This window comes from Phoenix dactylifera, chromosome 12 (genome assembly GCF_009389715.1).
Source record: "Phoenix dactylifera cultivar Barhee BC4 chromosome 12, palm_55x_up_171113_PBpolish2nd_filt_p, whole genome shotgun sequence".
NCBI classification, from domain to species: domain Eukaryota; kingdom Viridiplantae; phylum Streptophyta; class Magnoliopsida; order Arecales; family Arecaceae; genus Phoenix; species Phoenix dactylifera.
Window position 1 is genome coordinate 1,025,510 of NC_052403.1, and position 26,784 is coordinate 1,052,293.

General features: G+C 38.3%; 1 protein-coding gene across 1 annotated transcript; it reads left to right on the top strand.

Moving 5' to 3' along the window:
* The first annotated feature begins 2,926 nt into the window (after positions 1-2,926).
* On the top strand, positions 2,927-5,700 carry LOC103719329 (photosynthetic NDH subunit of subcomplex B 1, chloroplastic). The gene is made up of 6 exons (XM_039132235.1): positions 2,927-3,549; positions 3,706-3,896; positions 4,149-4,406; positions 4,868-4,973; positions 5,081-5,166; positions 5,302-5,700. Exons 1-6 carry the CDS (start codon positions 2,971-2,973, stop codon positions 5,465-5,467), a joined length of 1,386 nt encoding a protein of 461 aa, XP_038988163.1. The 5' UTR covers positions 2,927-2,970; the 3' UTR covers positions 5,468-5,700.
* Positions 5,701-26,784: the final 21,084 nt, after the last annotated feature.

The following is a 26,784-nucleotide window of genomic DNA, read 5'->3' on the forward strand; positions in this document are numbered from 1 at the left end:
TACCGTGAATCAAGGAATGGTCAGCAACAACGACCCTCGGATCTTCTGGATCCAGCTGATGACCGTAGCCGAGTCACCCTCCAAGATGACTGAACTAGCTAAGAGCATACGCTGAGCGTGTCGAAGATCTGCCCAGGCAGTTCTCAGCTCCACACCAGAAACCGTGCAGTCAAATAACTGACAGCCTCCCGCTGCCACAATCCTGAAGTTCGGGTTCCTGATGACGAAACCCGCTCCACCCTTTGTGCCTCCATCCAACACTGACTCATCAAAATTGACCTTGAGGAAGCTTGGAGGTGGGAGAAGCTGCCGAGGCGGAATGGGAAAGGCTCTCCTCGAAGAGATAAGCCCTCTGCCCATCGGAGGAGCTCCCCAAAAATGAGATCACCGGCTAGAACCAGCTCATTCCATAAGATCATGGCTATTTTGATCGGAGGTCGAGGTAGGGGATGAATGCTATTTGAAATGGGAATCCCCATCTCCAGAAAATGTTTGATCATAAAATTGGAGAGCATTTTTCCTGAATGGAGATATTAGTTATTTCTTGCTTCAATCCTTCCAGGTATTGGATCACGTACAACTCTAGTAGCTCATTTTTCTCTCTTGTGCAGGTTTGTTGGGTACCCCCACCCCTTGGAACTTTGAAGATCGACTTTAATGGCTTCCTTAGAGGTAATCAAGGTGCTACTAGATTTCTCATTGGAGATCATCATGGCCATCTTATCTATGCTAGTACCAAGAGATTTTCAGCTATATTTGTCCCTATGATTGAGCTAAGAGCACCAAGCATGGGAAGGGTTTATGGTTGCAACTTTCACTCTACAATGCAAAAGTATCTTGCTTGAAGGTGACTCTGGTAGTGTCATTAATTGGACCAGTGGGAAGACTCCTACACCATTAAGTCTTCTTCTTGATATCCCCCATCTATCTACATCTTTGGATTTCTTTGTCACAGTTCATGTATTCGAAGAGGCCAATTTCTATATGGATTTGTTGGCAAGCAGAGATATTAATTATGATATTTCCTCAAATAATGATGTACATCCAGAGTAATCTTTGTTACTACAAATTGATTGCATGGGACTTTCTAATTTATGGTCTTGTTAAGGCCATTTAAAAGTACTCTTTCCCTTTTTTTTAAAAAAAAAAGAGTGAGAGATAGTCTCGTCCTGCCAATAACCATATCTAGAGCCAGCTAATTTCGATATGATTTCTTGGAGGAAAAAAAGGTTGGCCGGTTTGAAGGGTGAAATCTTGACCCTAGCAAGTAGATTAACATTGATTAACATGGTGATTAGGGCATTGCCAACATATTGGAGGTATGTATTGTGTATTCCATTAGAAGCAATAAGAAAGATAGAAAGAAAGAGAAGAAGATTTTGATGGAGGAGAAGCAAGCTATTTGTGAATAGTTATTATTTAGTTAGTTAGGAGTAGGTATGTCGCCCAAAAAGTCTGGAAGGGTTACGAATTATCAACCTAACTATTTTCAACAAATGTTTACTAATGAAGTGATGGTGGGGAATATTAAGAGAAATTATATGCCGTGAAATATGCTCATACAAAATCTGCAAATTAGGAGCAAACCTCCAAACCAGCAATTAAAAAAAAACTATGGAAGAGCATCGATGGTTTGGAGGAGTATTTTGAAGGTACAAAATTGGTTCTTTGTCAGCTTTATTTTCACAGTAAGAAGCAAAATGCAAACGGCCTTCTCGCACGATTCTCGGTTAACAAACGAATCGCGGATACATATATTTCCATCACTATTCCTCATTTATAAAAAATCAAAAATATCAGTGGCAGAATTTCTCTAAGCAATAAAAAATGGTTCGAACTTTATCGCTGCCCCAAACACTAAAGGTATGAAAGGGCGGGGGAGGACACAACCCTAACCCTAGTTCAGAATCAGGGATACAGTAGCAGAAAAGAGGGGCTTGGGGATGGGCCTAGAAGTGGTTTGAAAAGGAGAGGAAGAGAGAAACCGTAGATATGAGCTACTTTGTTGCATATTAGATTACATTACTACCTCTATGATGCTAGAATGGAAGGAGCTTTTAATACAGATCTCTTCCTGTTACACTATATCACAACTCAATATATACAAATACTATACATACCTGTGCAAACTATCAAACATCGAGCCAATGCATTCCAATACAAACAATATACAACAATCGATCCTAATAATAGGAAGGATAATATGAAGTAGTCATTAACCACTGGTTTGAGAGAATTTAGTGGAAGCAGAAAATTTATAAATTCATTTTGTTGGATCAATACCATCAAACCAAGGAACATTCATAGAGATAGCCCAAGTATGAATCATATTATTACTTCTTATCGGACGACAACCATCCTCTAAATTAATAGACTTGTCTGCTTAGTGTTCTTCTCTGTTATCACTTAATCTTGCAAGGGAATTGGTTATATTTTGATTCACAATACAAGATAACCCTACGATCAATTTCACAAACTACCCCATGATTATCCAATTTGAGTTCTAACATACCGCAATAAACTCAAATAACTATGGGTAAGAAACTAAGTAGAGTGCAACTCAGCTCCTTGGTACCAACCCTGAGGAAATATTTCAACCACACTAGTTTGGCACCTCAGGCAACAAGTCAGCAACTCAACATTGAACCACAAATAACACTGAACAAACTCCCAAACAGGGAAAATTCCCCACAAATATACACTTAATTAGAGAACAATAGTAGACCAACTCAAAGTTGCAATCCATGCCCATGCGAGATGGCATCACAACAAGCAGTGCAGCAGAAGGCACAAACCGAGTAATAAACTCAAGAAATGATTGCCGAATAAAATACAAAGTTCGGACCCCACACTTTTCATGCAAAGTTTCCCATCAAATCAGCGAAGGAGATATGAGAATGCTTTATCCCACCTCCTCCACCCATTCAAATCTGAAGCCTAGTTCTTTCAACGGTCACCAAGCTCCCTCCCATGGCTTCACCTCATCTCCTTCCCAAATCCCTCTCTTCCTTCCTCCCCTCTCACCCTCCAATCCCACCAACCCACCTCCCAAACTCCCTCTTTACCCCACCCCGCAAACCTCCCCATCCAAATAGGCTTACCTTCGCCACCTTCGCCAAGAAGAAGAACCCGTGGCTCGACCCCTTCGACGACGGCGAGGACCCAGGCGCAGAGTACACCTCCCTCTTCGCTGATGGCAAGCAGGAAGAGGACCCGAGGCCACCCGACGACCCCGGAAACCCATATGGCTTCCTCAAGTTCCCAGCTGGGTTCAACGTGGAGCTCGCCTCCCTCGCCTCCAAGGTGCGGGGGGATGTCCGGAGGTGCTGCTGCGTCATCTCAGGAGGGGTTTATGAGAACCTCCTCTTCTTCCCCGCCATCCAACTTATCAAGGATCGGTACCCGGGCGTCCTGATCGATGTCGTCGCATCGCCGAGGGGGAAGCAGACCTACGAGTTGAACAAGAATGTGAGATTGGCCAATGCTTATGATCCTGACGTTGATTTCCCCGAGCCAGACGAGTACGCCGACATGATCGGCATGCTTAAGGTCGCATTGTTATTCTTCTTAATTCAGCCTTTTCTAGCTTCATCATCTTATGAGACCTTACTACGTTCTTTGTGGTGGCTAGATGGCTTTGCTTTAACTGATCTATGTGCAGTTTTCAATGTTTTTTCCCTTCTCTTTCACTCTTCCTGCTGGCAGAATAGGTATTATGATCTGATTTTATCGACGAAGCTTGCGGGGCTCGGTCATGCGGCATTTTTGTTCTTGACATCAGCTCGAGACAAAGTAAGCTATGTCTATCCTAATGTGAATGCAGCTGGTGCAGGATTGCTTCTAACAGAGACATTCACCTCACCAGGGATGAACCTCTCGGAGGGTGGATATAACATGTGAGACCATCATTAGCTATACCTTATTCATTGGAGCCTTTGAGTTTTCTAATTGTTTGTTGTCTTCCTTTATGATTCCATTGTTCAACATGTTTGCTATGTTGAACAATTCATCTGAAGCTCTCCATTTCATGCAGCTCTAGTTATGACAATTTAATTGCACCATCTTGCATGACTTGTAAAATAAATCAGATGGAGAAAATCAGATTTCGTATTCTAATTCTGCTGCATATTAATGATAATATAATACAGGTACCATCAGATGGAGGAATGGTTGGGGAGACCAGCTCGTAACATCCCAAGGCATCCTGTGCCTCCACTGAGGGTTTCGGTTTCGAAGAAGCTCAAGGCTTATGTAGAAGAAAGATATAAAAAGGCTGGTGTGGAGAAAGGGAAATATATAGTTATCCATGGAATAGAGACTGATTCTGTGGCTTCAATGCAATCAAGGGGGGACAAAGATAGTTTGCTACCTCTCCAACTGTGGTCTGAAATAGTGAAGGAGATAAGGTATGCATAGCCAAGCACAGTAACAGAATGACCAAGAATTTTGAAATTGAGTGAACTTAAGAGAGATAAGAAAAAAACCTTATATTATCACACAAGACTGTATCTTTTCAGGTATTTAATTTTTTTTGGATATTTTCGGTGAAGTTTGCATTTTTACAATTTTGGATCACCTTGTCGTGTTTTTACCATTCTAGTGAAATCAAATTTAGCAGATAAAAATCTGGGTTCAAGATCAACAGGCAGAACATGTGTACATTAGGTGCTTAATTGGTAGGAACTAGTAAGGCCAGCTTATAAAAAAAGTTAACCTGGAAAATAATTATATTTGTTACACTAATAGTCATTAAGTAATTAATGCAGCTATAAAGATGAAATCAAATCATAGGCCTTGGTTCTAATGAATTTATGGCAATTAAAAGTTTTTGCTATGCATGATATATCTTTCTTGAGTATGGAAACAGGGGTGTGGAGCCTCTTTTTGTAATCCCACATGAAAAAGTGAGGGAAGATGTAGAGGAAACGGTAGGAGAAGATTCAAACATTTTATTCATCACCACACCAGGCCAGGTCTTTCTTCTTTTCACTCTAGTATCCACAGCTGTGTTCTGTTCTTGATAGATTAATCCCATTAGAACCTACATTTTTCATCTCTTCTATTTCAATCACTGCATCAGCTGGCAGCTGTCATCAATGACTCGGTCGGAGTAGTAGCCACAAACACAGCAGCAATCCCACTCGCAAATGCTCGTGATAAGCCAAGGTTCAATTTCTAATTAAATGCCCGAGATAGTGCGAAATATTCATTGTTTGTTGATTACTTTGCATGCTCTTGAGTAGCAAACCTCGGATATTTACTTCCATCAGGCTTAAGATGTTATTTTGGTCCTGTTTGCAGCATTGCATTGTTTTCTTCTAAAGAGAAGGGGAAACTTTTTGTTCCCAATGCAGAAGAAAAGAGATGCCAAATTATATCATCAAAAACAGGAAAGCTCATTGACATTGATGTTGAGGCTGTAAAGAATTCAGTGCAAATGTTTGAAGGATCTCCTGTGTTTGCTTAGAGAAGGATGGTTCTACTGCGCTTCATTTTTGATGAATCTGTAGATAGTATATTTCAGTGCAGCTATCTGAAATACAAATTGTTAATTAAGATAGATGATGTTAGAATTCGAGGCTTCAAGCTCTATCTACCACCATCTTTATGCTAAATCTTCATTTATGATGTTTGAAAAATTTGTATCACATTGTTCCCAACTATCTCAATATATCTAGTGCTCCAATGACTTCACAAGCATGTGTTCTATTGATAGCAGAAAAGCTCTACTGAAGTTTGATACATTTTTGTTAGCTGGATGGTCTCATGTTCCCATAAACAAGAAAATTTTGGTTGGGGAACTCCTGGAACGAAAAATGGATAATAAAGGGTGATCTCTTTGCAACTGTTGATGACTTGCATTCAGAATAATAAAGATTGGTTATTTGAGATTTCTTAGCACATATCAAACTTATTTTGTCAATTTTTTTTTAATAACCACTCCTCTTGGGCCATGGCTCAGGGGCCAGATCAGCATAGTTTTCTGTGAGCCAATGGTGGCTCCGATTGAACTGCAAAACGTTAGCCCGGCTTAGTCCAACAGGCTGAAGCTCCCTGACTGAGCCTGTCCAAAATCATGCAAGGATGTATCAAGATATCTTCATCTACCTTAATTGCTGCTCTACAAAGTAAAATAGAGGGAAGGATTACACAAGATAAATTCAATAAATCTGTCTCATTGGCAGCATCTAAAAGGCTAAGTTTGAATAAATACTTCTAAAGACTAAAATAAGGCAAATAGACTTCCATACTCCTAGTAAGAATCAGAATAAAATTATCATATGCGAATGATTTCTGTTTGTCCTGCAGAAATATAACAGAATGTTCCTACTCACTTGCTATTTGCTCTAGATCATTGTATGAATTACCATTTGTCCTGGTAGATAATCAACAAAGTAGGCCTCATGGATACCATTTATCATGCTATTTACACTGTTGTTGCATCTGTCCATGTTGCATATCAGCTAGGCAACTAGCCAAAAACAAAAGCTATCACTTAGAAGTATGGTATGCTATGCTGGCCCAAACCGGATGGTACGGAGCGTACCATACCATACCGGTTTAGTATCAGTATTCGGCATGGGTGGTATACCAACTCGGTATGCCTAAAAAAACTCCATATTGTACCATACCGATATTGTGCCAGTATGGCACCAGTACGGGGTCCAATATTGAGATGGCGAATCTTGCTTAGAAGTACCAGAAGGATTGAATATTAGAGTATAGCTTAACCTGTAACTACGCTGAATTGGGTATACCAATAACCTCTGAAAAAACTTAAATATTGAGGAGGTCATACCATGTGCAGCATATAAGCCATAAACCTTGCAGGCTCATCATTCAAACCATGCATCAAGTAAACTTATTTCTTTTATGATTCTAACTCTGGAACATTAAAAACAACGATAAACTATGACATAGGGGGGATGCATTAGGTAGATAAAGTATATAATAAACACACATTCTGGCATGTTGGAGGTCCTGGAGATTGTTCAAGTCCCTGTTTGCATCATCTTTAAAATATTTGAATGCACTGTAGAACCCTATGAACAGCCATAGCCAAAAGAAGGGGAAGAAAAGAAGATAAAAGGATCTGTTTAACCTTGGAATAATCACTATAAGGCAGTCAATACGGCGGATGTTACTTGATTAGAAGCTTCTACACCTCAGTCTGAACTTGGGATGCTATCATCCTAGCAGCTGTGAACTGAGAGGTTTTGTTGGTCCGTCTTGTTTCCCAATTCCTCAGGCAGCTGTCAATTTTTGGATGCTTGTGTACTAAGTTGCGGCACCTCACCTGCCGAATCCATCTCTGCACCTGTCTTGTTGCCCATCAAATTCTTATTGGATAGCAGCTTCTGGCGAGTAACATCTGAGCTGCCACCACCTTTCTCACCGTCTATCAAAGTCTTATCGGACTGCAGTGTCTGGCTGGTATGATTCTACTTTCTACCACTTGTCTCACTGCGTGTCAAGGTCTCCACTATGAGAGGATCGTAGCCTCTTGTTACCTCAACCAACTTCTCAGTTTTATCTCCTGAAGAAGCTTCAATGGTGGCTGGCATGGTCTTGTTCACTGCATGAGATGGGCCTGACAGAGGTCCGGTTTGCACACTCTATGCAAAGATTGCTGAGGCACAGCAGGTTGAGATTTCTGGGGGTCATTGTTTGCCTCTTTCCTTAGCAATGTATCCAGAAGTATGCCTTTTAAGTCAGTATGTAGAGCAGGGCGAGCATCCTGAGGGAGATGGTTGGCATCGTTCTGCACGACTTCCTCGGCACTTGGAGCAGTCCGAGGAGTACTACGTTCTCTTATCCGAAGAGGTTGTGCAGCTGCAGCCGTTTTCGATGCAGGATGGATTAGTGTTGCAACTGGTGCTGGCGGCAGTGCTTGGGATACTGGATGTGGGATTTCACTGCTTTTCGACATTGGAAGAAATGATGCAATATTGTTCTCCTTTGTAAGAAGAACGGCTCAGCGCGGATGGAACACCAAACCCCTGAAGACAGGTCCAGTGTCACCCACTCAGACAATGAGAAGATATCCAGCATCAAACGTCCCCTTTAGAATACCACAGAATTTCTGGCCTATGAGGCCTTGAGGACCATGACTGGAACTGGAAATTGGATCAGCATGCGGAATGGCTCGAGTTGCATTAGCTTGAGACGGTCAGTTCCTCCTACGTTGTGAATAATTTTCAGGGCCATCATGCTTTCGAGGACGACCACGCTTGTGCCACGAAGGAAAGCTTGCTGGATCAGCAGGGATGGTTTCTTGATTCCGCTGAGCCATACTGTCATTTCAGGTGAAGCTATGCTTGTTGCAGTAGAGGTGGTTAATTTATTACTGCAAGAGCAAAACCATTTTTTTTCTCCTGTCAGCCCCATTTCTTGAGAAAAAAAAAATGAAACTCAAATCTTGCACAAAAAAGAAAGCCAAAATTGATGATGGTGGAGATTCAAACTGAACAATGCCAATCGTAAATAGAGAGATCAGAAAAAAGAACATTAATAAACATAGATGCTGGACAAATACTTTGCACAAATAATGTGTCTTCAGTACATTCATCCATATAACTATAAATTTTGTAGGGGTTATTTTGTTAGCAGAAGAAGGTACATGGAGAGGATCCTTCCTTATAATAAGAATACCCCTATTAATTAGGCTCACAGAAAAGCACTCAATGATGTTGCAGCCACGTATATGGTTCAAGCTCTCTTCTTCTAGCGGTTGTTTATTTGGTTTCCCATTTGAAAAATCTAATACCGATAGCTATAAGACGAGATAAGAGATGACGGTACTGATGTGGTAACAAATATTCCCTTTTACCAAGCCACATACTCTCAGATGATTGCAGCTGATGATTATAAAAAGAAATCTTGTAGTAACTATAAAAAGTCCAGAAAGTGCTATTTAGGTGGTTATTCTAGAAAGGAGTGAGCTTTCCATCAAATCCCCATGTTCTCATTAAATCTTCTAAATCATAACAAAGGCCTGAGCATGTAAAGGTTGATAGAGTGGATTTAGAATTAAGATGGAGGACTTCATAAAGATGATTGCCTGTGAGGTGGTTAATCAAGAGGCAACTGTCGAACCAAGATGAAGGATCTACATCAATATTTCCTAATGATTTACCGGAGTCCACTCATCTGATGTTGATCAACAAAAGTCCACCACTCACAAAGACCAAGGCAAGGTACGCCGTCTTAGTATCGGGCTCCGTACTAGTGCCACCCTGTCACTATGTCGGTACGTCTAGTACAGGAGCCGATTTGGCACTGAGTATTGGTATGCTTTCCAAAATGTATAACGGTACCGAACTGATACGTTACGGTAAATGCCCCATAACACTTGGTTCGGTACGATATGGCATACCATGGAGGAAGGACGAAAACAAAGTCCAAAGAGTTGAAGTCATCAAGAAATCTCCAGATCAAGGATATGCTAGTTTAGAAAGATGACATACAACCAATGGGACATGAACTACAACTAGCGAACAAGCCAACCTTGGAAGAAGTAAAGGATTCAACTTTTAATGGGAATACCAACATCCCTTTAATGAACATAGTTGACATGATGTGCTGAAGTGATCCTTTTTCTCAACAGCTTTCAAAATTTCTGCAAAATGAAGTCCATTGACCAATCAAAACCATTATGAGTAAGATCATGGCATGTCAAGACAAACAGCGGACATATATGACTGCAAGGAGCAAGATTGGAGATCAACTCTCGATGATTCAATGATGGATTGGATGCATGAACATTGTTCAAAGATCACATGAGCATAATAACATGCAGCAGAAGTAAATTGATGCAATCGAAATCTCATTCAGATGGATAAATTTATTTAATTTTTTTCACAATACTTTCACGTTGTCTTTTTTATTCATTTTTCTAGGGGTTTTTGGAGTCTTGTTCTCGCTCAAATTCTTTATTATGATTAAGTCGGCTGTCATTAGTTGGTTTATTACTTGTTGAGGAGACAAATATGATCCAAATTTAGTTGATTGTTTAGGATTAGTTCAGTATGTGGAGTTTATTTTGAGATCACATTTGCTCTTCTTTTCAACTCTCTGCCACACTGTTTTTAGGCTTCTTGCATTAGATACTGCTGCCAAGCATCAGGGTTTTTGCTGATAAACAAATCTGAGATCAGATTAGGGTCTCTGATACAAGAGTCCTTCTAAACTAGCAATTGAGAAGAAAACTTCAGAAGTTCCAAAATTCATGCCTAGCATCAGATCTCGATTGAATTTTGTTTGTTTAAATCTTATAGACTCTTATCTTCCACGCAGCACTGAGAGGAGGGGGGATGTTAAGAGAAGGTTGTAATTGCAATAAAGTCTCAGTACATCAGCAAAGATTCTACCATAGATAGTCCAAATCTGCTTTCTCAAATCTTGTATAGTTTAGTTGTAGATAAGCCTACTTCCCTAATACAATCTTGGGTTGCCATCTCGGTACCAGACCCTATACCAGTACCATCCTCTTACAGTGTTGTTACGCGGTACGTATGGTATGCCTAGCATGGTACAATACCATACTGGCTGGTACAACAAACATTATAGAGAACCAAAATAGTCGATGCAAGTCATGTAATCTTCATATGCATGTAGTTTATTTTTTTTTTTTAAATGGAGGAATCTAAGCCTGCATATAAAATTTTCCCTCTTGAGTAAAAATATTATTAGACAAACTCCAACAAGAAACAGTTAAATATACATGCATTGTTTAGTTATAATCAACAAAATTGCGTAGGATACAAATTAACGACTAAAATGACCAGCAAACCTTAACACATAATCTAAGAATATTGAATCAGAGCTAGCTATATGGACCAGCAAGATATAGATTCTCATTGAGAACCTAAAACAAATCAAGAACTATAACAATACAATGAGAATAGTTTTTCACTAGAGCAACATCGAAGAAGATCTCAACTTTCAAACCAAAAAAGTTTAATCTGTGATACAGATGATACAAACCAGAAAAATGTGTTGCATGCCAGAACAAAGCCTCAAACACAACCTATATTCAAAGTCCAATTATCACGACATTTATGAAAAGAAAATGCACACAGGCATAGGAGCACATCAAGATCAAGGTCTTAAAACTCTGTTTCAGTTTCAATTTCAGTTTGCTAGGTAGAATTTTGATATGGGCAATTTTAGCAATTTCATGAGTTTCACTCTGAGTTTTAAAGTTTCAGTCAAAAAATTCAAGAAAAATCCAAAAAAAAGAAGAAATAATCAAGTTACTCCATCATTTCATATATTTTGAGTTATCCAAGATCATGGTTTGGGCGATTTGGGTAGTTTCAGGTCAAAACTAGATTGTTTTAAAGCTAAATGCATTAAAATATTATGCTTTTTTTTTTCTAATTTTAATAATCATTGTACCCTTTGTCCAATTTTTATAATTTTTCTACACTTTTAACTGATATTTATGATTTCCCATATTTTCTCTAATTTTTAAATTTAACTAAACTTTTCTCAAAGCATACTTCATTTATTCTCTAATTTTAATAACCATCCAAACAAGGAACAGACTATTAGACCAATTTTCATTATAATCCATTTTAACAATTCATATGAGCAAGAAAAGATGCACCAAATAAGAACCTATTTTATTTTAGTATTTCATTTTAATATATCATTTTATTATAAAAGAAGATAAAAGAAAAATTAATTAAATATAAAAAGAAGCACAGGAACACACACTGCTTTCTAACTAGTAAAGACCGACATTAAGATTGCATCTTGCACGCTATAATAACAAAGCATAGACAAAAATAATAGAAATTAGATCATTAGACCATCAGATCAATATGATATTGAATAATTCAACAAAATTTAGAAATATTTTAGAAAAGTATCAAGCATATATACCTGTTAAAACAAAGAAGATAGAAAAAAAATATCAGTTTCATTCAACTTTGAACCAGTATCTGCCGAAACAGACCTTATTCGGCTAAAACATCAAACCTTGATCCAGATCAGCATCATCAAAATAATCAACAGATGATATCAGCACTCAAAAACTACAGCATGTGCATGTTTGCTAGGTCCTTAGAGACATTGCAAATGCACCTGATATATATCAATAATTGGATGGGTATCTTTTCCTTGACAACAAACTTTAACATGTTAGTTTCATTTAGCACTATGGAATTACATTAAATATGCAACTCAGACATCATATCAACATGTCTTCCTGTCTCCAGCAAAGAGTAGATCTCAATTTCACCATCCAATGTTACAAATATCATAGTTGTATATCAAAAGAATCTACTCTTTTGACAATTGATAGAAAAAAACTAAAAAGTTTAACCATCAACAGCTTTTCTCTTTGGAAACTGAAAGTTCATAAAATCTCACCCAAGGTTCGCCGTACCGGTACCGAACCCCGTACCGGTGCCCACTAGTATAGGCATACCGAGTGTCGGTACGGTACCGTACGCTCGGTACCGATCGTACCGACATTGGTGTACCGATACCGGTACCCATCGGTACGGGTACGGTACGCTCGGTACCGACCGGTACAGCGAACCTTGAATTTTCTCATCCAATACTGATCTAATGAGCAAAGTAAGACAAGAACAAAATAAATCAAGGAACTACCAGCAAATCCTTCCTAACTTGCTTATGACACAATTTCCCAGTAAGTGGGAACACATTCCATTCGTATCGCTCTGAGTAACTAAATGATGAACCAACCTATAATCCTAAACTTTAGCTCAGCTCATGTATCAAGAACCCAATAGCAACTCAAGCTTTTTGGAAAATAAATCTCACTTTCCAAAGAGAAGTTTTTTTTCTGAAGGCATTGTATGTTCAATCAAATTGCAAAAATAAAAAAGGAACATTCCTCGAATCTTTTTAAATTGATTTCACAAGGCACTTCCATCTTTAAAGAATAAAGTCGCCTGATCTGTAATCCACCTCTTCTCTGCATCTCTTAAATTTTTAAGACCTCATGCACTCGGTCCATGGCATTCCTTCATAACAGTAGGCATGAAACCATACCATTCTCAGTTCATCACATCCATTGCTATCACAAGCTGAAGTACCTGACAAAAACCTCTTAAAAAAACCACCCATCAAACAAGTACTTTCACCAAAATCTCTCCCTCATGCCACCATTCTAAGTTGGCCTTCATAGTTAGGACATCTTCACCACTAAAGATTCCACTTTGAATAGTCAAAGCCCATTTAATAGGCTTAATGTGATGAAATCCATCCCCCTAACGATATGCACTCAAAATTTAACCCACTCAAGTAAATCCAATCTCACCAAAGGATTCTATATCCAGTCCTTTAACGATAAGGAATCCATGCTTGTGCTCTTTCAATGCCAATAGGGCTTAAAACTTCATCCCAAATGAGAAAAGATAATATCAACCGTTTATCACTTCTCCATCATGGAGAACAAGGTTAGAGGATCCTAATACATGAAAAATCAAGTAGTCCTGGTTGATAGCAGCTTGTATGAACCAGGATAGTGACCAGGACAACTAATATCCATTATACCAACGCATGGACAGACTAATATCCCAATAATTCACCAAGATGCCAGTTTTCTCTTCTTTTTTTCTTTTCTTCTTATTTGTTATTTGTAATGGTTGTTTATAGCCTTTTTAAGGTTTGTTTATGCCATCATTTGGGATTAAGGTATGTGTTTTAAGTAATCGTTGTGCTTACCGCACCAATATCAAGTTTTTCTTTTTAATTTTCAGAAATTACCAAAAAAAATGTGGTGGGGGTTATAATTTAGATTTGGATTTGAAGGAGGCTTGATCTAAGCAATAGAAGGGGGGTCTGCCTGTTCTCTCCCTCTGTTCCACTCTTTCTCCCTTTTCTCTTTTCTCCTCCCACCTGAGCAAACAAACAAAAGAAACATGGTTTCAATTCTACTAGTATTGGCCCCATGAACTCGCTTATTACATCGATACTTGCCTTAATCTTAAATTATGACATAAACAAACCATAAAAAGCCTCTAAACAACCATTACCACAACAAGTATGAAGAAAAAATTAAAAAGCAAAAAAAACCTAGCATCCCAATGAATTATCGAGATGCTATGCCATTCCAAGTGCCGGTATGGTATAGAACCTATAATGTGCAGACCCTCTACCCAACCGATAGAAGGTCCTAGACTAGGATTCGAAACTTTGAGAGAGTTTATCATTTTTCCTTAATTTTCTTAAGGCTACCTACCCTTCCTAAGGAAATATGCATATAAAGAAGTAATAAGCAGACTACGTCATGATTACAAAAATTAAGTTCTGCTTAACCTCCCTAATATTCTGTACCTCCAAAACAAAAACTTTCCTAATATTCTTCGATGCTGCTTGCAATGCAATTTTCTGCATTTACCAATACCTAAAAGCAGTATCACTTATCTTAGCATCGGTTTCTCTAATTTAAGCAAACCTAGCCTGTCAAGTTAAATCATCATTGTCAGATGCAATCTCATAGAAGTTATTAATAAATTTCGCATTCTAACCCAAAGGTAACTAGGAAGCACTTCTTCAAACCAAAATGTTACAAATGGACAAAAGTCATATGCATACAGAAATAAGTAATCATGTTTTTCCATAAAGATGCTCAGGGCTCATCACACATTGTACGTGATAAGTATAGAGGGAGAGGTGGGAGAGACGTAGAGGGAGAGAAGAGAGAGACATAAAGGGAGAGAAGAGAATCTCAGAGGAGGGAAGGATCACACATTGTACTTAATAAGCATAAAGGGAGAGGAGGGAGAGACGTAGAGGGGGAGAAGGGAGAGACATAGAGGGAGAGAAGAGAATCTCAAAAGAGGGAAGGATCACACATTGTACTTGATAAGCATAGAGGGAGAAGAGGGAGAGACGTAGAGGGAGAGAAGAGAGAGACATAGAGGGAGAGGAGAGAATCTCAGAGGAGGGAAGGATATGATCTTTATTCACTTACAAACAGTGTCATAACCCACCTTTTATAGTTGAAGGTGGCTATGTATAGCTCATATATAGCTCATGTATACAGCTCATACACAGCTTATATACAGGTAACATTTTTCCTCAAACTCAAGATGGTAGCGAAGATGCCAACTTGAGTTTGCTACCCAAATCACGATGACACTCCGGTAGATAGGCCTTCGTAAAAATGTCAGCAAGCTGATCCGCAGAAGCAACATGTATCAACTGAAGAGTGCCTTGCCTGATATGATGTCGAATGAAGTGATAATCTATCTCAATATGCTTCGTTCGTCCATAAAACACATCATTATGAGCAATCTGCATGGCACTCATATTATCACAATGAAGAGAGAAACTGCTAGTCAAAGGAACATCCATGTCATGTAGTAGCCATCGAAGTCATAAGAACTCAGATGTAGTATATGCCAATGCACAATACTCAACCTCTATATTGGAGCGAGAGATAATTGTATGCTTCTTGCTTTTCCAAGAGATAAGAGAAGAACTAACCAAGAAATAATAGCGAGTGGTAGAGCGACGATCTGTAGGGTCACCAGCCCAATCAGTATTAGAATAGGCCTGAATATCCAAAGTGAGTGGGTTGAGAAATAAATAAAGGTCGTGGAACAATGTATCCTTAACGTACCGGAGGATATGTAGGACTACTACATAGTGTATAGTGCGTGGTGCATGCATAAACTGACTAACCAGAGTGACTGCATAAGAAATATCAAAACGTGTAACGGTCATATAGATGAGACTACCAACCAACTGCCGATACAAAGTCGCATCTGTCAATGGTTCACCATCAATGGGAAGAAGCTTAACATTTATTTTTAGAGGACTATCCGCAGTCTTACTATCTGTCAACCCAACATGAGACAGCAACTCGGAAGCATACGTAGCCTGAAAAAGATAGTATCCATTTGAGTTGGATGTCATCTCAAAACCAAGAAAGTAGCTGAGGGATCATAAACCCTTCATCTTAAAATGCTGTCCAAAAAATTGTTGAAGTGCATGAATTCCTGAGACGACATCTCCAGTAATAACCATATCATCCACATGTAACAAGAGATGAACAACACCAATCTCAGATCGGCGAAGAAACAGTGTAGAATCATATGCACTAGAAGTAAAACCCTCCTGAGTTAGGACTGAGCTAAACTTAAAAAATGAAGCTCAAGGAGACTGCTTAAGGCTATAGAGAGCCTTACGAAAACGACAGACTTTCCCAGGTGGATGAACAAAATTTGGAGGAGGCTGTAGATATACTTCCTCAGCTAAATCACCATTGAGGAAAGCATTCTTAGCATCCATCTGATACATTTTTCATCGCTTAACAACTGCAACTGCAAGTAAAGAACGAAAAGCGGTAAGACATGCTACTGGAGCAAAGGTCTCCTCATAGTCAATACTATACTCTTGTGTGAATCCTCGAGCCACAAAATGAGTCTTATAGCATTTCATTGAACCGTCAGCACGAGTCTTGATCTTATACACCCACTTGCATCATACTGAATCTTTCTAGGAGGCAAGTCAATCAGATCCCATGTATAAGTTTTACTAAGGGCTTGGAGTTCATCAGACATGGCCTTCTGCCAAAGAGGATTAAAATTGGCTTCACGATAATTGCGAGACTCATAGAGGGTAGCAAGAGCATAAAAATAGTGGTAATCACTAAGATGAGATGGGGTGAATCTTATCCTACTAGAGCGGCGAAGGGTAGTATTGAGGATAGGCTCGGATGATCCGGTTGTGATGATCGAATCAGTGGATGATCTAGACCTAGTGGAGTTGGACATTGAGAGATTACCTGATGAGCTCCCATCACCTACAATAGAAAAGGAGTCTGGGAAGAGATCAACAATGGGGTTATTAAAGATAGGAGAATACTAAAGAGGACCTGTGAAGAGCGGAGAGATGCTAGTAAACATTTTGTGTTCCCAAAATTAAACATATCGAGATATACGAAGTCGCTTAGCTATAGGACCATAACAACAATAACATTTATGTTCGATACCATAACCAAGGAAGCGGCAGAGACATGAGCGTGATTCAAGTTTAGAATGCTCATATGATGGAAGCAAAACAAAATAGACACAACCAAAAATTTTAGAAAAGAGTAATCAGGGACCTTCTCATAAAAAACCTCATATGGTGACTTATTTGAGATCATGGAAGAATATACCCGATTGATGGTATAGACTGCAGTAAGAACAACCTCTCCTTAAAAGGACTCAGGTAAGGCAGCAGAAAGAAGGAGGAACTTGATAGTGTTGTTTTAGTATTTCTTTACTGTGATTGCTTTATTATTTCTTTACTATTCTAAATGTACCAAATCTAGTTTTTGCTTAGTAAGAGGTATTAAACTATATCATTGACCTAATACATGTCATTGGTGAGAGGATAAATAAAAATGATGCACATCATGGATGCAACCTTTTATATGAGATTTTTGTATTGCTTTAGTATTTTTTTACTATGACTTCCTACTACTCAGTACATGTGATTGCACTTATTATGCAAACAAGGCATAATATTAGTTTTGGGGCTCTTAGATAAATATCACATTTGGTCGATGAATAAGAAAAAATCTCAACAACTATGTAAAAATGTCAATGTCCCGAGTTTTTAAATCATTAAAAGGCATTAGCTCAATTCCAAAATACCCATAGTTGAATATCTTGGCATTGTACTTTTTTTTAACTTTTGACATGCTTTTTTTTATATTTTCAATCATATATCAGTTAATTTCTTTAGCTCTCCTAATTATATCTAAAATCTAATAAAATAAAAGACTTGATGAATGGTACTCTTTCATGCCCAATCTGTAACAAATCAGGACCACACCCAATATGGCTAGCCAGAAGATATTATTTAGGTTTCTTGATCTTGTATAAGTACTCATGATCTATCCGCAAATAACCGATGTGAGACTAAACACACGCCTGTACAGGTCCTCACATACTTCTCTCGTTTAAGCCCTCACGCCCTTGTTAGACTAAGAATTCAAATTCATTCAAATCTAATCACAAACACTATGATCGGCCCGTGGTCTGCCCCATGGATATGTGCTACAGTGTCCCCTAGTCCACATAGGTTATTACTAGGGATGGCAAAATATGATCCGACCCGCCAACCCGATCCATGTTTGACCCGCCATAAACAGATTTGGATTTGGCCTAAACAGGTTCGGATCGTAAACAGGTCGAGCCATCTAACCTGTTTATTAATTTGGTCAGATACGGGTTTTAGATATCTGATCCGTTTAAACCGTTTAACCCGTTTAACTGTTGGGCAGGTTCAACGGGTCTAAATAGGTTAAATGGGTTAAATAGGTTTAAACAAGTTAAACGGGTCTAAATAGGTCTAAACAGGTCGGGTTGGGCATGTTAAACAGGTTGGGTTGGGCAAACAGGTTAAATAGATCGGGTCGGGTTGGGCAAACAGGTTACCTGTTTATTAAACAAGTTAAACGGGTCGGGTTATTTGTTTATTAAACAGGTTAAATGGGTCGGGTCGGATTACCTGTTTATTGAACATGATAGGTTTAGGTTATAATTTCTGACTTGTTTAATAAACAGGTCGGGTTCAGATTTATGATTTTCTGACCCGACCTGCATGTGACCCGACCCGTTTATGACCTGACCTGACCCGATTGCCATCCCTAGTTATGATCCAGGTCTGCACTGCTACCATTTGTAACAACCCAGGACCTCATCCAAAATGGCTAGCTGGAAGGTATTATTTGAATTCCTTGATCATGTATAAGTACCCAAGATCTACCCTGCAAATAATCGTTGCGGGACTAAACACACGCCCGTACGGGTCCTCATACAATCTTTGTGCTCCTGAAGAGTATTCAGTTTAGGTTGGAACCTATTTAATCTTGCTAAATTTGTTCAAAAATATTTACATCATTAGATTTATTGGAGATCATCATAACATGTGAACTACACAAATCAATCTACCTTGGACATCCATTGGCTTGCAACCATTCAATAATAAATCAAACTTGGCTTTGACATTTGAGTTAGAGGAGTTTTTGTTAGAATTTTATATAATGGTTTCCTCATTTAATATTAGTCTACCATAAGTTTTTTTGAGCAAATTAATATACAAAAAGTTGAAAAGCAATCAAAATATGTTTTAAGGGAAAGAGTTTGTAGTTAAGTGAAATAAATAATATAATGTGATGAGGAGTAGCAATAATTGATATAGTTTTCTAGACCTGCCTCTCTAATTTAAAGATTTAATTGTAGTTCTAACATCATAAGGAGAATAGCTATTCAAATGAATCTTACATTGATAGAGAACAATTGCACACTTCCTAATCATCACTCCATAGCTATATATTAGTTATTTATTTTAACATATTAGGACAAGAAAAAAGAACAACCTAATTGTTATCGAAAATTTACCGTACCGAATAAATATGTTATTAAACTGAAACTTGATCAATGATTTACTTTTCACTATTTAATCATCTCATAATATCTTCTCTAAAGTCCAATAGTCTAGTTTTTGGGACTATATATTAGAACTTGTTAACAAGCCATTGGATTTCAAAAATGTTATTGGACTCATCTAAATATTCATTACGACCCTTCTACCATGAACCTGTCCCATTTAGGAAAACCATGATTTCCATTTGCAGGCAGCATAAAATGATAGTTCAAGGCAAAACCACACTGAAGTCTATCAAACAATTTCTACTCAAAAAGAAAAAAAGAAAGAAAGAGAGTTTATTAGATAGTAATCTAGAAGCACAGCATCGGAAAAGCTTTCCTCCCCCTCCTGATAAATTATACAATAACTTGGAACTATAACAATTGAGGATAAAAATTTCATAGCGTATCTATTATAAAATTTCAACATAGATACATTCACATACAAGGTGCAGAAGTGGGCCATGGTGGTTGTAACGTAATATAATGCATGAAACCAACATGACATAGTTTCTGATGCTACAATCTTATGGACTGTGAAATACTCTCTACTCCCATTGGCCCACATCAATAGCACTTCATTGTTAGTAGATTTCAGATCAGGCCTTTAACCTGGTTGAAGTATGCAAAGTTCCAGCTAAATTAGCCATCCTTTAGAATGGCTCGGCCAGAGATCACATCAATTGAGACTTTAAATTTTTGAGCAATGGGTGATCTCTTGTGGGTTATCCATCTATAAGTATTGAAGTTTTTGCAAGAAACATGAGAGTAGGTTTGGCATCCTTAAATTTTTGGGGTAATTGATGGGCGGTCCCGTGTTGGACCAGAACCTAAGGAAAAGTCCCTATTGGCTGGTGGTTTAACTTCTAGTCCTTTACGATTTTGGATTTACATCTGGAGACAAAATACCCTTTACTCCTCCTCGCTAGGTCAATCAATTCCCCCCCTTTTTTTTCGTGGGTATTCTCTCTCCTTCACGCCTAGGTTTTTTTTTGGGGCGTCCTCTCTCTCCCAAGCCCCTGTTCTCTCTCCACCGCCGGCCATAGCTCGCCCCCTCCCGAGCCCAAGCCGAGATTATCCGTGGAGGAAGGGCAAAACCCCGTCGCCGACCGGCCACGATCAATACGGAAAGGAGATCCACCACGCCGTCGTCGACTGCGCCCCGATCCGGCGGAGAGATGTCTTTCCCGAGCACGACCTGCCCCTCGAGCGGAGAAGAGGTTCGTGGCAGGATCCAGAGGAGGAGGAGGCCTCTGCTCGCCAACCGCGCACCGCTGCCGGCCATCGGCCGACCCCCTCCCACGGCCGCCACGGCCTGCCCTCCTTCCGGCGCCGCCGACCTCGCGGGAGGAGAAGAACAGAGGAGAAGAAGCGAAGAAAAAAGAAAAGAAAGAAAGAAGAAAAAGGAAAGAAAAAGAAGAAAAGAAAAAAAGAGACAAAAGAACAAAAAATAAATAAATAAATGCATAAATAAATATATTTACGAATGAATGAATAAAAAATAAATAAATAATTAAGATAATAACTAAATATATTTCAATGAAATAAAATAATAAATAAATAAGAAGGGAGGGGAAGAAGAGAAGAAAAAAAGAAAAGAAAAAAAAGAAGAAAAAGGAAAGAAAAGAAGAAAAGAAGAAAGAAGAAATAAATAAATAAATAAACAAATGCATATATAAATATATCTATGAATGAACAAATAAAGAAATAAATAAATAATTAAGATAATAACTGAATATATTTAAATGAAATAAAATAATAAATAAATAAATAAGAAGGGAGGAGAAGAAGAGAAGAAAAAAGAAAAGAAAAAAAGAAGAAAAAGGGAAAAAAAGAAAATAAAAAGGAAGAAAAGAAGAAAAGAAAAAAAAATAAATAAACAAATAATTATATCTACGAATGAATGGATAAAGAAAGAAATAAATAATTAAGATAATAATTAAATATATTTCAATGAAATAAAATAAAAATAAATAAATAAGAAGGGAGGAGAAGAATAGAAAAAAAGAAAAGAAAAAAAAGAAAGAAAGGGAAAGAAAAAGAAGAAAAAAAAGAAGAAAAAGGAAATAAAAAGAAGAGAAGGAAAGAAAAAGAAGAAAAGAAAAGAAAAAGGAAGAAAAAGAAAAATAATCACTGAGTGACAGCTAGGTTAGTAAGCTTGGTACACATGTAATATAGTATGATACATATTTAAGTAAGCTAAGCACACAGTTAGTCAATATTTGAATACTTAATCTAGTCTAGCACACAATTAAATCTTGCTTAACTGTGTGCCGAGAAGATTTAACTATGTGTCATGCTAGATTAAGTATTCAAATATTGATTAACTGTATGCCAAGCTTACTTAAATGTGTGTCATGATATATTACCTGTGTGCCAAGCTTATTTATGCATCACATTTCTTTCCTTCTCTTCATTTTCTTTCTTTTTTCTTCTTCTTTTTTTCTTTTCTTTTTTCCTTTTCTTTTTTTCCTTTTCTTCTTTTTCTTTCCTTTTTCTTCTTTTTCTTTCCTTTTCTTCCTTTTTCTTTTATCTTCTTCTTTTTCTTTTCATTTTTTCTTTTTTCTTTTTCTTTTCTTTTTTTTCCTTTTCTTCTTTTTCTTTCCTTATTTGCTTTTTCTTTCTGTTTTTCTTTTTCTTTCATTTTTCTTCTTCTTTTTCTTTTCCTTCTCTGCACACAGTTAAGTGTTCTCTGCATCACACAATTAAGTATGTATAGAGAAAATTTAATTGTGTACAGAGAACACTTAACTACGTGCATCATACAGTTAAGTATTTTTTGTATACAATTAAATTTTCTCTGCACGCACTTAAATCTTATATACACACAGTTAAGTGTTCTATGCATCACACAGTTAAGTTAAGTATTTTCTGTACATAATTAAGTCTTCTCTGCACACACAAAATCTTCTCTGCACACAGTTAAATGTTCTCTGTACACAATTAAGTCTTTACTGCACATACTTAAATCTTTTTTGCACACAATTAAGTGTTCTATGCATCACACAGTTAAGTTGAATATTTTCTGCATACAATTAAGTCTTCTATGCACATACTTAAATCTTCTCTGCATACAGTTAAGTGTTCTTTTTCTTTCCTTTTTCTTCATCTTTTTTTTCTTTCCTTCCTTTTTCTTCCTTTTCTTTCTTTTTTCTTCTATTTCCTTCCTTTTATTCCTTTTTCTTTTCTTCTTTTTCTTTCCTTTTTTCTTTTTCTTTCCTTTATTCTTTTTCTTTCCTTTTTCTTCTTTTTCTTTCCTTTTCTTCCTTTTTCTTTTTTTTCTTCTTTTTCTTTCCTTTTCTTCCTTTTTCTTTTCTTTTCTTCTTTTTCTTTTCTTTTTCTTCTTCTATTTCTTTTCTTCTCTTTTTTTTCTCTGCACACACTTAAATATTCTCTGCACACAGTTAAGTGTTTCTTTTCTTTCATTCTTTTCTTTTTCTTTCCTTTTTTTCTTTTTTTTCTTTTTTTTTCTTTTTTTTCTTTTTTTTCTTTTCTTTTCCTTTTCTTCTTTTTCTTTCCTTTTCTTTCTTTTTTCTTCTTTTTCTTTCCTTTTCTTTCTTTTTTTTCTTTTTTTCCTTCTTTTTCTTTCTTTTTTTTCTTTTCCTTTCCTTTTCTTCTTTTCTTTTTCCTTTTCTTCTTCTTTTTTCTCCTTTTCTTCTTTTTCTTTCCCTTTTCTTCTTTTTCTTTCTTTTTTTTCTTTCCTTCTCTTCTTTTTTTCTTTTCTTTTTCTTTTTCTTTCTTTCTCTACACACAGTTAAGTCTTCTCTGCACACACTTAAATTTTTTCTCAATACAGTTCAGTATTCTATACATCACACAATTAAGTTAAATATTCTCTGTACATATTTAAGTATTCTCTGCATACAATTAAGTGTTCTATGCATCACACAGTTAAGTATGTGCGGAGAAGACTTAATTATGTATAGAGAACACTTAATTGTGTGCATTGTACACAATTAAGTCTTATCTACACACACTTAAATCTTTTTTCTTTTTTTTTCTTCTATTTTTTCTTTTCTTTTCTTTTTTATTTCTATTTTCTTCTTTTCTTTTTTTTTCTTTTTCTTTCCTTTCCTTCTTTTTTTCTTTTCTTTTTTTTTCTTCTTCTCTTCTTCCTTTCTTCTTCTTTCTTCTTTCTTCTCCTCCCGCGAGCCGGCGGCGCCAAAAGGGGGCGGGCCATGGCGGCCGCAGAAGGAGGCCGGGGGAGAGGGCCCGACCGTGGCAGCTTTATTTATTTTTTTTATAATCATTTTATTTCATTAGAATATATAATTTATTTATTCATTTATATTTATTTATTTATTTATTTATGCATTTATTTATTTATTTCTTTTTTTATCTTTTATCTTTTTTTTTCTTTGTTTCTTTTCTTTTCCTTTTCTTCTCTTCTTCCCTTTTCTTTTTCTTCTCTTCTTTCCTTCTTCTTCTTCCTTCTTTCTTCTCCTCTCGCGAGCCGGCGGCGCCGGAAGGGGGTCGAGCCATGGCGGCCGTTGGAGGAGGCCGCGGGAGGGGGCGGGGCCACCGTTGGCAACAGCCGGGGCTGTCTAGCGGAGAACACCTTTCCTCCCGCGAGGCCGGCGGCTCCGGAAAGGAACCGTGCCGCGGCGGACGCAGGAGGAGGGCAGGCCGCGGCTGGCGACGGCCGAAGGAGGGGGCTCGTGAAGCGGCGGGGGCATTCTTGGCGGCACGGCCGTGGGAGGGGGCGAGCCGGGGCTAGCGGCGGTCACGGGAGAGAGCTCGAGCGGGGGCAAAACGTGGGAGGGGGCTCGGGAGGGAGCAAGGCCGCGGGAGGGGGATCGGGAGGGGCGAGCCAGGGTCGGCGGCGGCGGCGGGAGGGAGCTTGGGCGGGGATGGGCAATGGTCGGCGGCGGCCGTGCGTTTTTTCTTGTTCTTTTAGGAATGGGAGATCAAAAGGGGCGGAGGCATTTTCAGTATTTTTGGAAAAAAAGAAAGGAGTTAAAGGACCGGGAATTAAAGTTGGGGAAGATATTGGATGGAAGATTTTAAGATCGGTCAACAGGAATTTTTTGTTATAGGGCGGTCTTTTGAAAGATGGGGAATTAATTATCTCTAAATTTTTCTAGATGTAGCGGGAGATGGAACCCAAGAGAACAAAGAATGAGAGACTTGGGGTGATGGATGACAAGTTGACACTAAACTCAAGAACGTCATTTGAAGAGAACTAAGATGATGAAAAGAAGGACATGCCACCTCCCCAATGGCTATCAAATCAAGCTTTCATACTTATCTCTCGTGGACTCATCTACTGCTTCCCTGTGAGTCCTCTGAACAAGATTTCACCTCATCTTGTCTACTCCAATTCAGAGGCGATGGAGCTTAGAAACAAGTCCTCTGAATAGGTTCTTAGCTTATCCTATCTACATCAAGTTTTAATGCTAATCTAGGCTAATATCAACTGCTTCCAATGATAGATATCCTATCAAAATTACGTAATTTTCTCTAGATTGCTGTGGGATAATTGACTGGGGATTTCTCAAAGAGCAAGTGAAGTACGAAAAAGTCATATCCGAATTAATGATGGCTTGAAGGGGCACGACGGCTTTGATGGAGAGGATAAAAAAAAGTATTTTTGAGAACATGGGAGAATCCATGAAAATAAAAACAGGATGGACAAAACAGTGGGGCCTCTTCTCTTTATATGGTAGTATTAGTAAATAGGGTATACATTCAAAATCAATAAACATGGAGTAAGGTATGAATCTTAACAAGATAACACTTGAATTGAAAGTCTGATGGATCCTTTAAAATAATCTCTCTTTTTTTAAAAAAAATTAGGAGTAAGGCTTGGATCAAAATTTTTATCCAAAGATTTTTTTTAACTATAAATTATTTGAATTTGAGTTTGCAAGCTGACCTTAGTGTGACGATGTTCTTTCCATATACGAGGTTAAGGCTGTGTATAGTTTATACCAAGATATACTATTTTGGTATGAGGTTCTGTACCAATTCTATTCTATCATTGTGTTGGTATGCACCGATGCAGTGTATTGAGTGTCAATATGTCCTATATGGTACATCAATACTGAACCGATACAATATGCTTCATACCATCTAATTTGGTATGGTGTGATGTACCATATTTTATACTCTTCGGATATATAGTGGCCTCACTAGTGTATTTGAATTTGAGTTTGGGACAACACTTTTTAACTATTGAACTTCCCTTGGAACTGAGAAAGACCATGAACATGTTGGTACATTGGCTTTGGGCGCACCAATGCAGTCGATCATCCGAACCACCATTGTTTCATTTCAGTCCTCTCATTTGATATCTTCCTTAAAAAAAAAAAATCATGGTTATTTCAAATAACAAAACTAGCTAGGGGTGCAAATGAGTTAGGTCACATCGGGTTATGAGTGACCTGACCTAACTCGGTTCCTTATTTTTTATTTTTATTTTTTTTGCTGAAAGCGGGTGCTTTATACAGTGTGTGTACGAATACACCCAATAAGGTCAAAATACAATAACTCGCGGAGTGCCAATGGCAGCTCCCCCTCTTCCGACCAAAGAGCGTACCCCGAGTGGTGGGCCACGTAGGCAGCCACTCAATCGGCCGTCCCATTGGCCTCTCTAAATACACGCTTGGCCTGGATGGCCTCCCGATCTCTCATCATCATCACTATGTCGCGGATCAAGGGATGGTATGTGCTCTCACCCCTCGACCCCCTCTGAATCCACCCGATGATAGTGGCTGAGTCGCCTTCCAGAATAATCGAGCTGGCTCGCAGCACCACCCACGTATGTCGAAGATCCGCCCAGGCTGCACGCAGCTCTGCTCCTGGAACCGATGTATCAAACTGTGGAGTGATTGATTAAAACCCTATGTGATTTTGATGAGCTCGAAGCATTTGAGTATATCTTTTGTTTACTAATGAATTCAATTGAGTGTTTCAGTGAAAATCTTGTCTGAGTGTTTCTAGACTTGGTTCAAGATATTTTGGATAAGTTAAGAAGTCAGTTTGAACCAAAGTCTGAGACTCGAGTCGACTCCGGGATATTACGAGTCGACTCCAAGCGTATCAGAATCACTGGCACGGGCTCGAGTCGACTCCGGATCATTACGAGTCGACTCCGACTGAGAACTGACAGACGAACAGAAAGACTCAACTCAAAACCTGTCAGCGAGTCGACTCCTGAAGTGCTCAAGTCGACTCCGATGATTACCGAGTCGACTCCGGAGTAGTATGAGTCGACTCCAAGGAGTTACAGACAGAAAAGTCAGAGAGCGATTTTCGACCCTGAGATTCGAGTCGACTCCTGTGGAACGCGAGTCGACTCCGATGGTTGGCAGGTCGACTCCAAAGAAAGCGAGAGTCGACTCTCAGTGGTACACAAGGCAAAAGTCAGAGAGCAGTT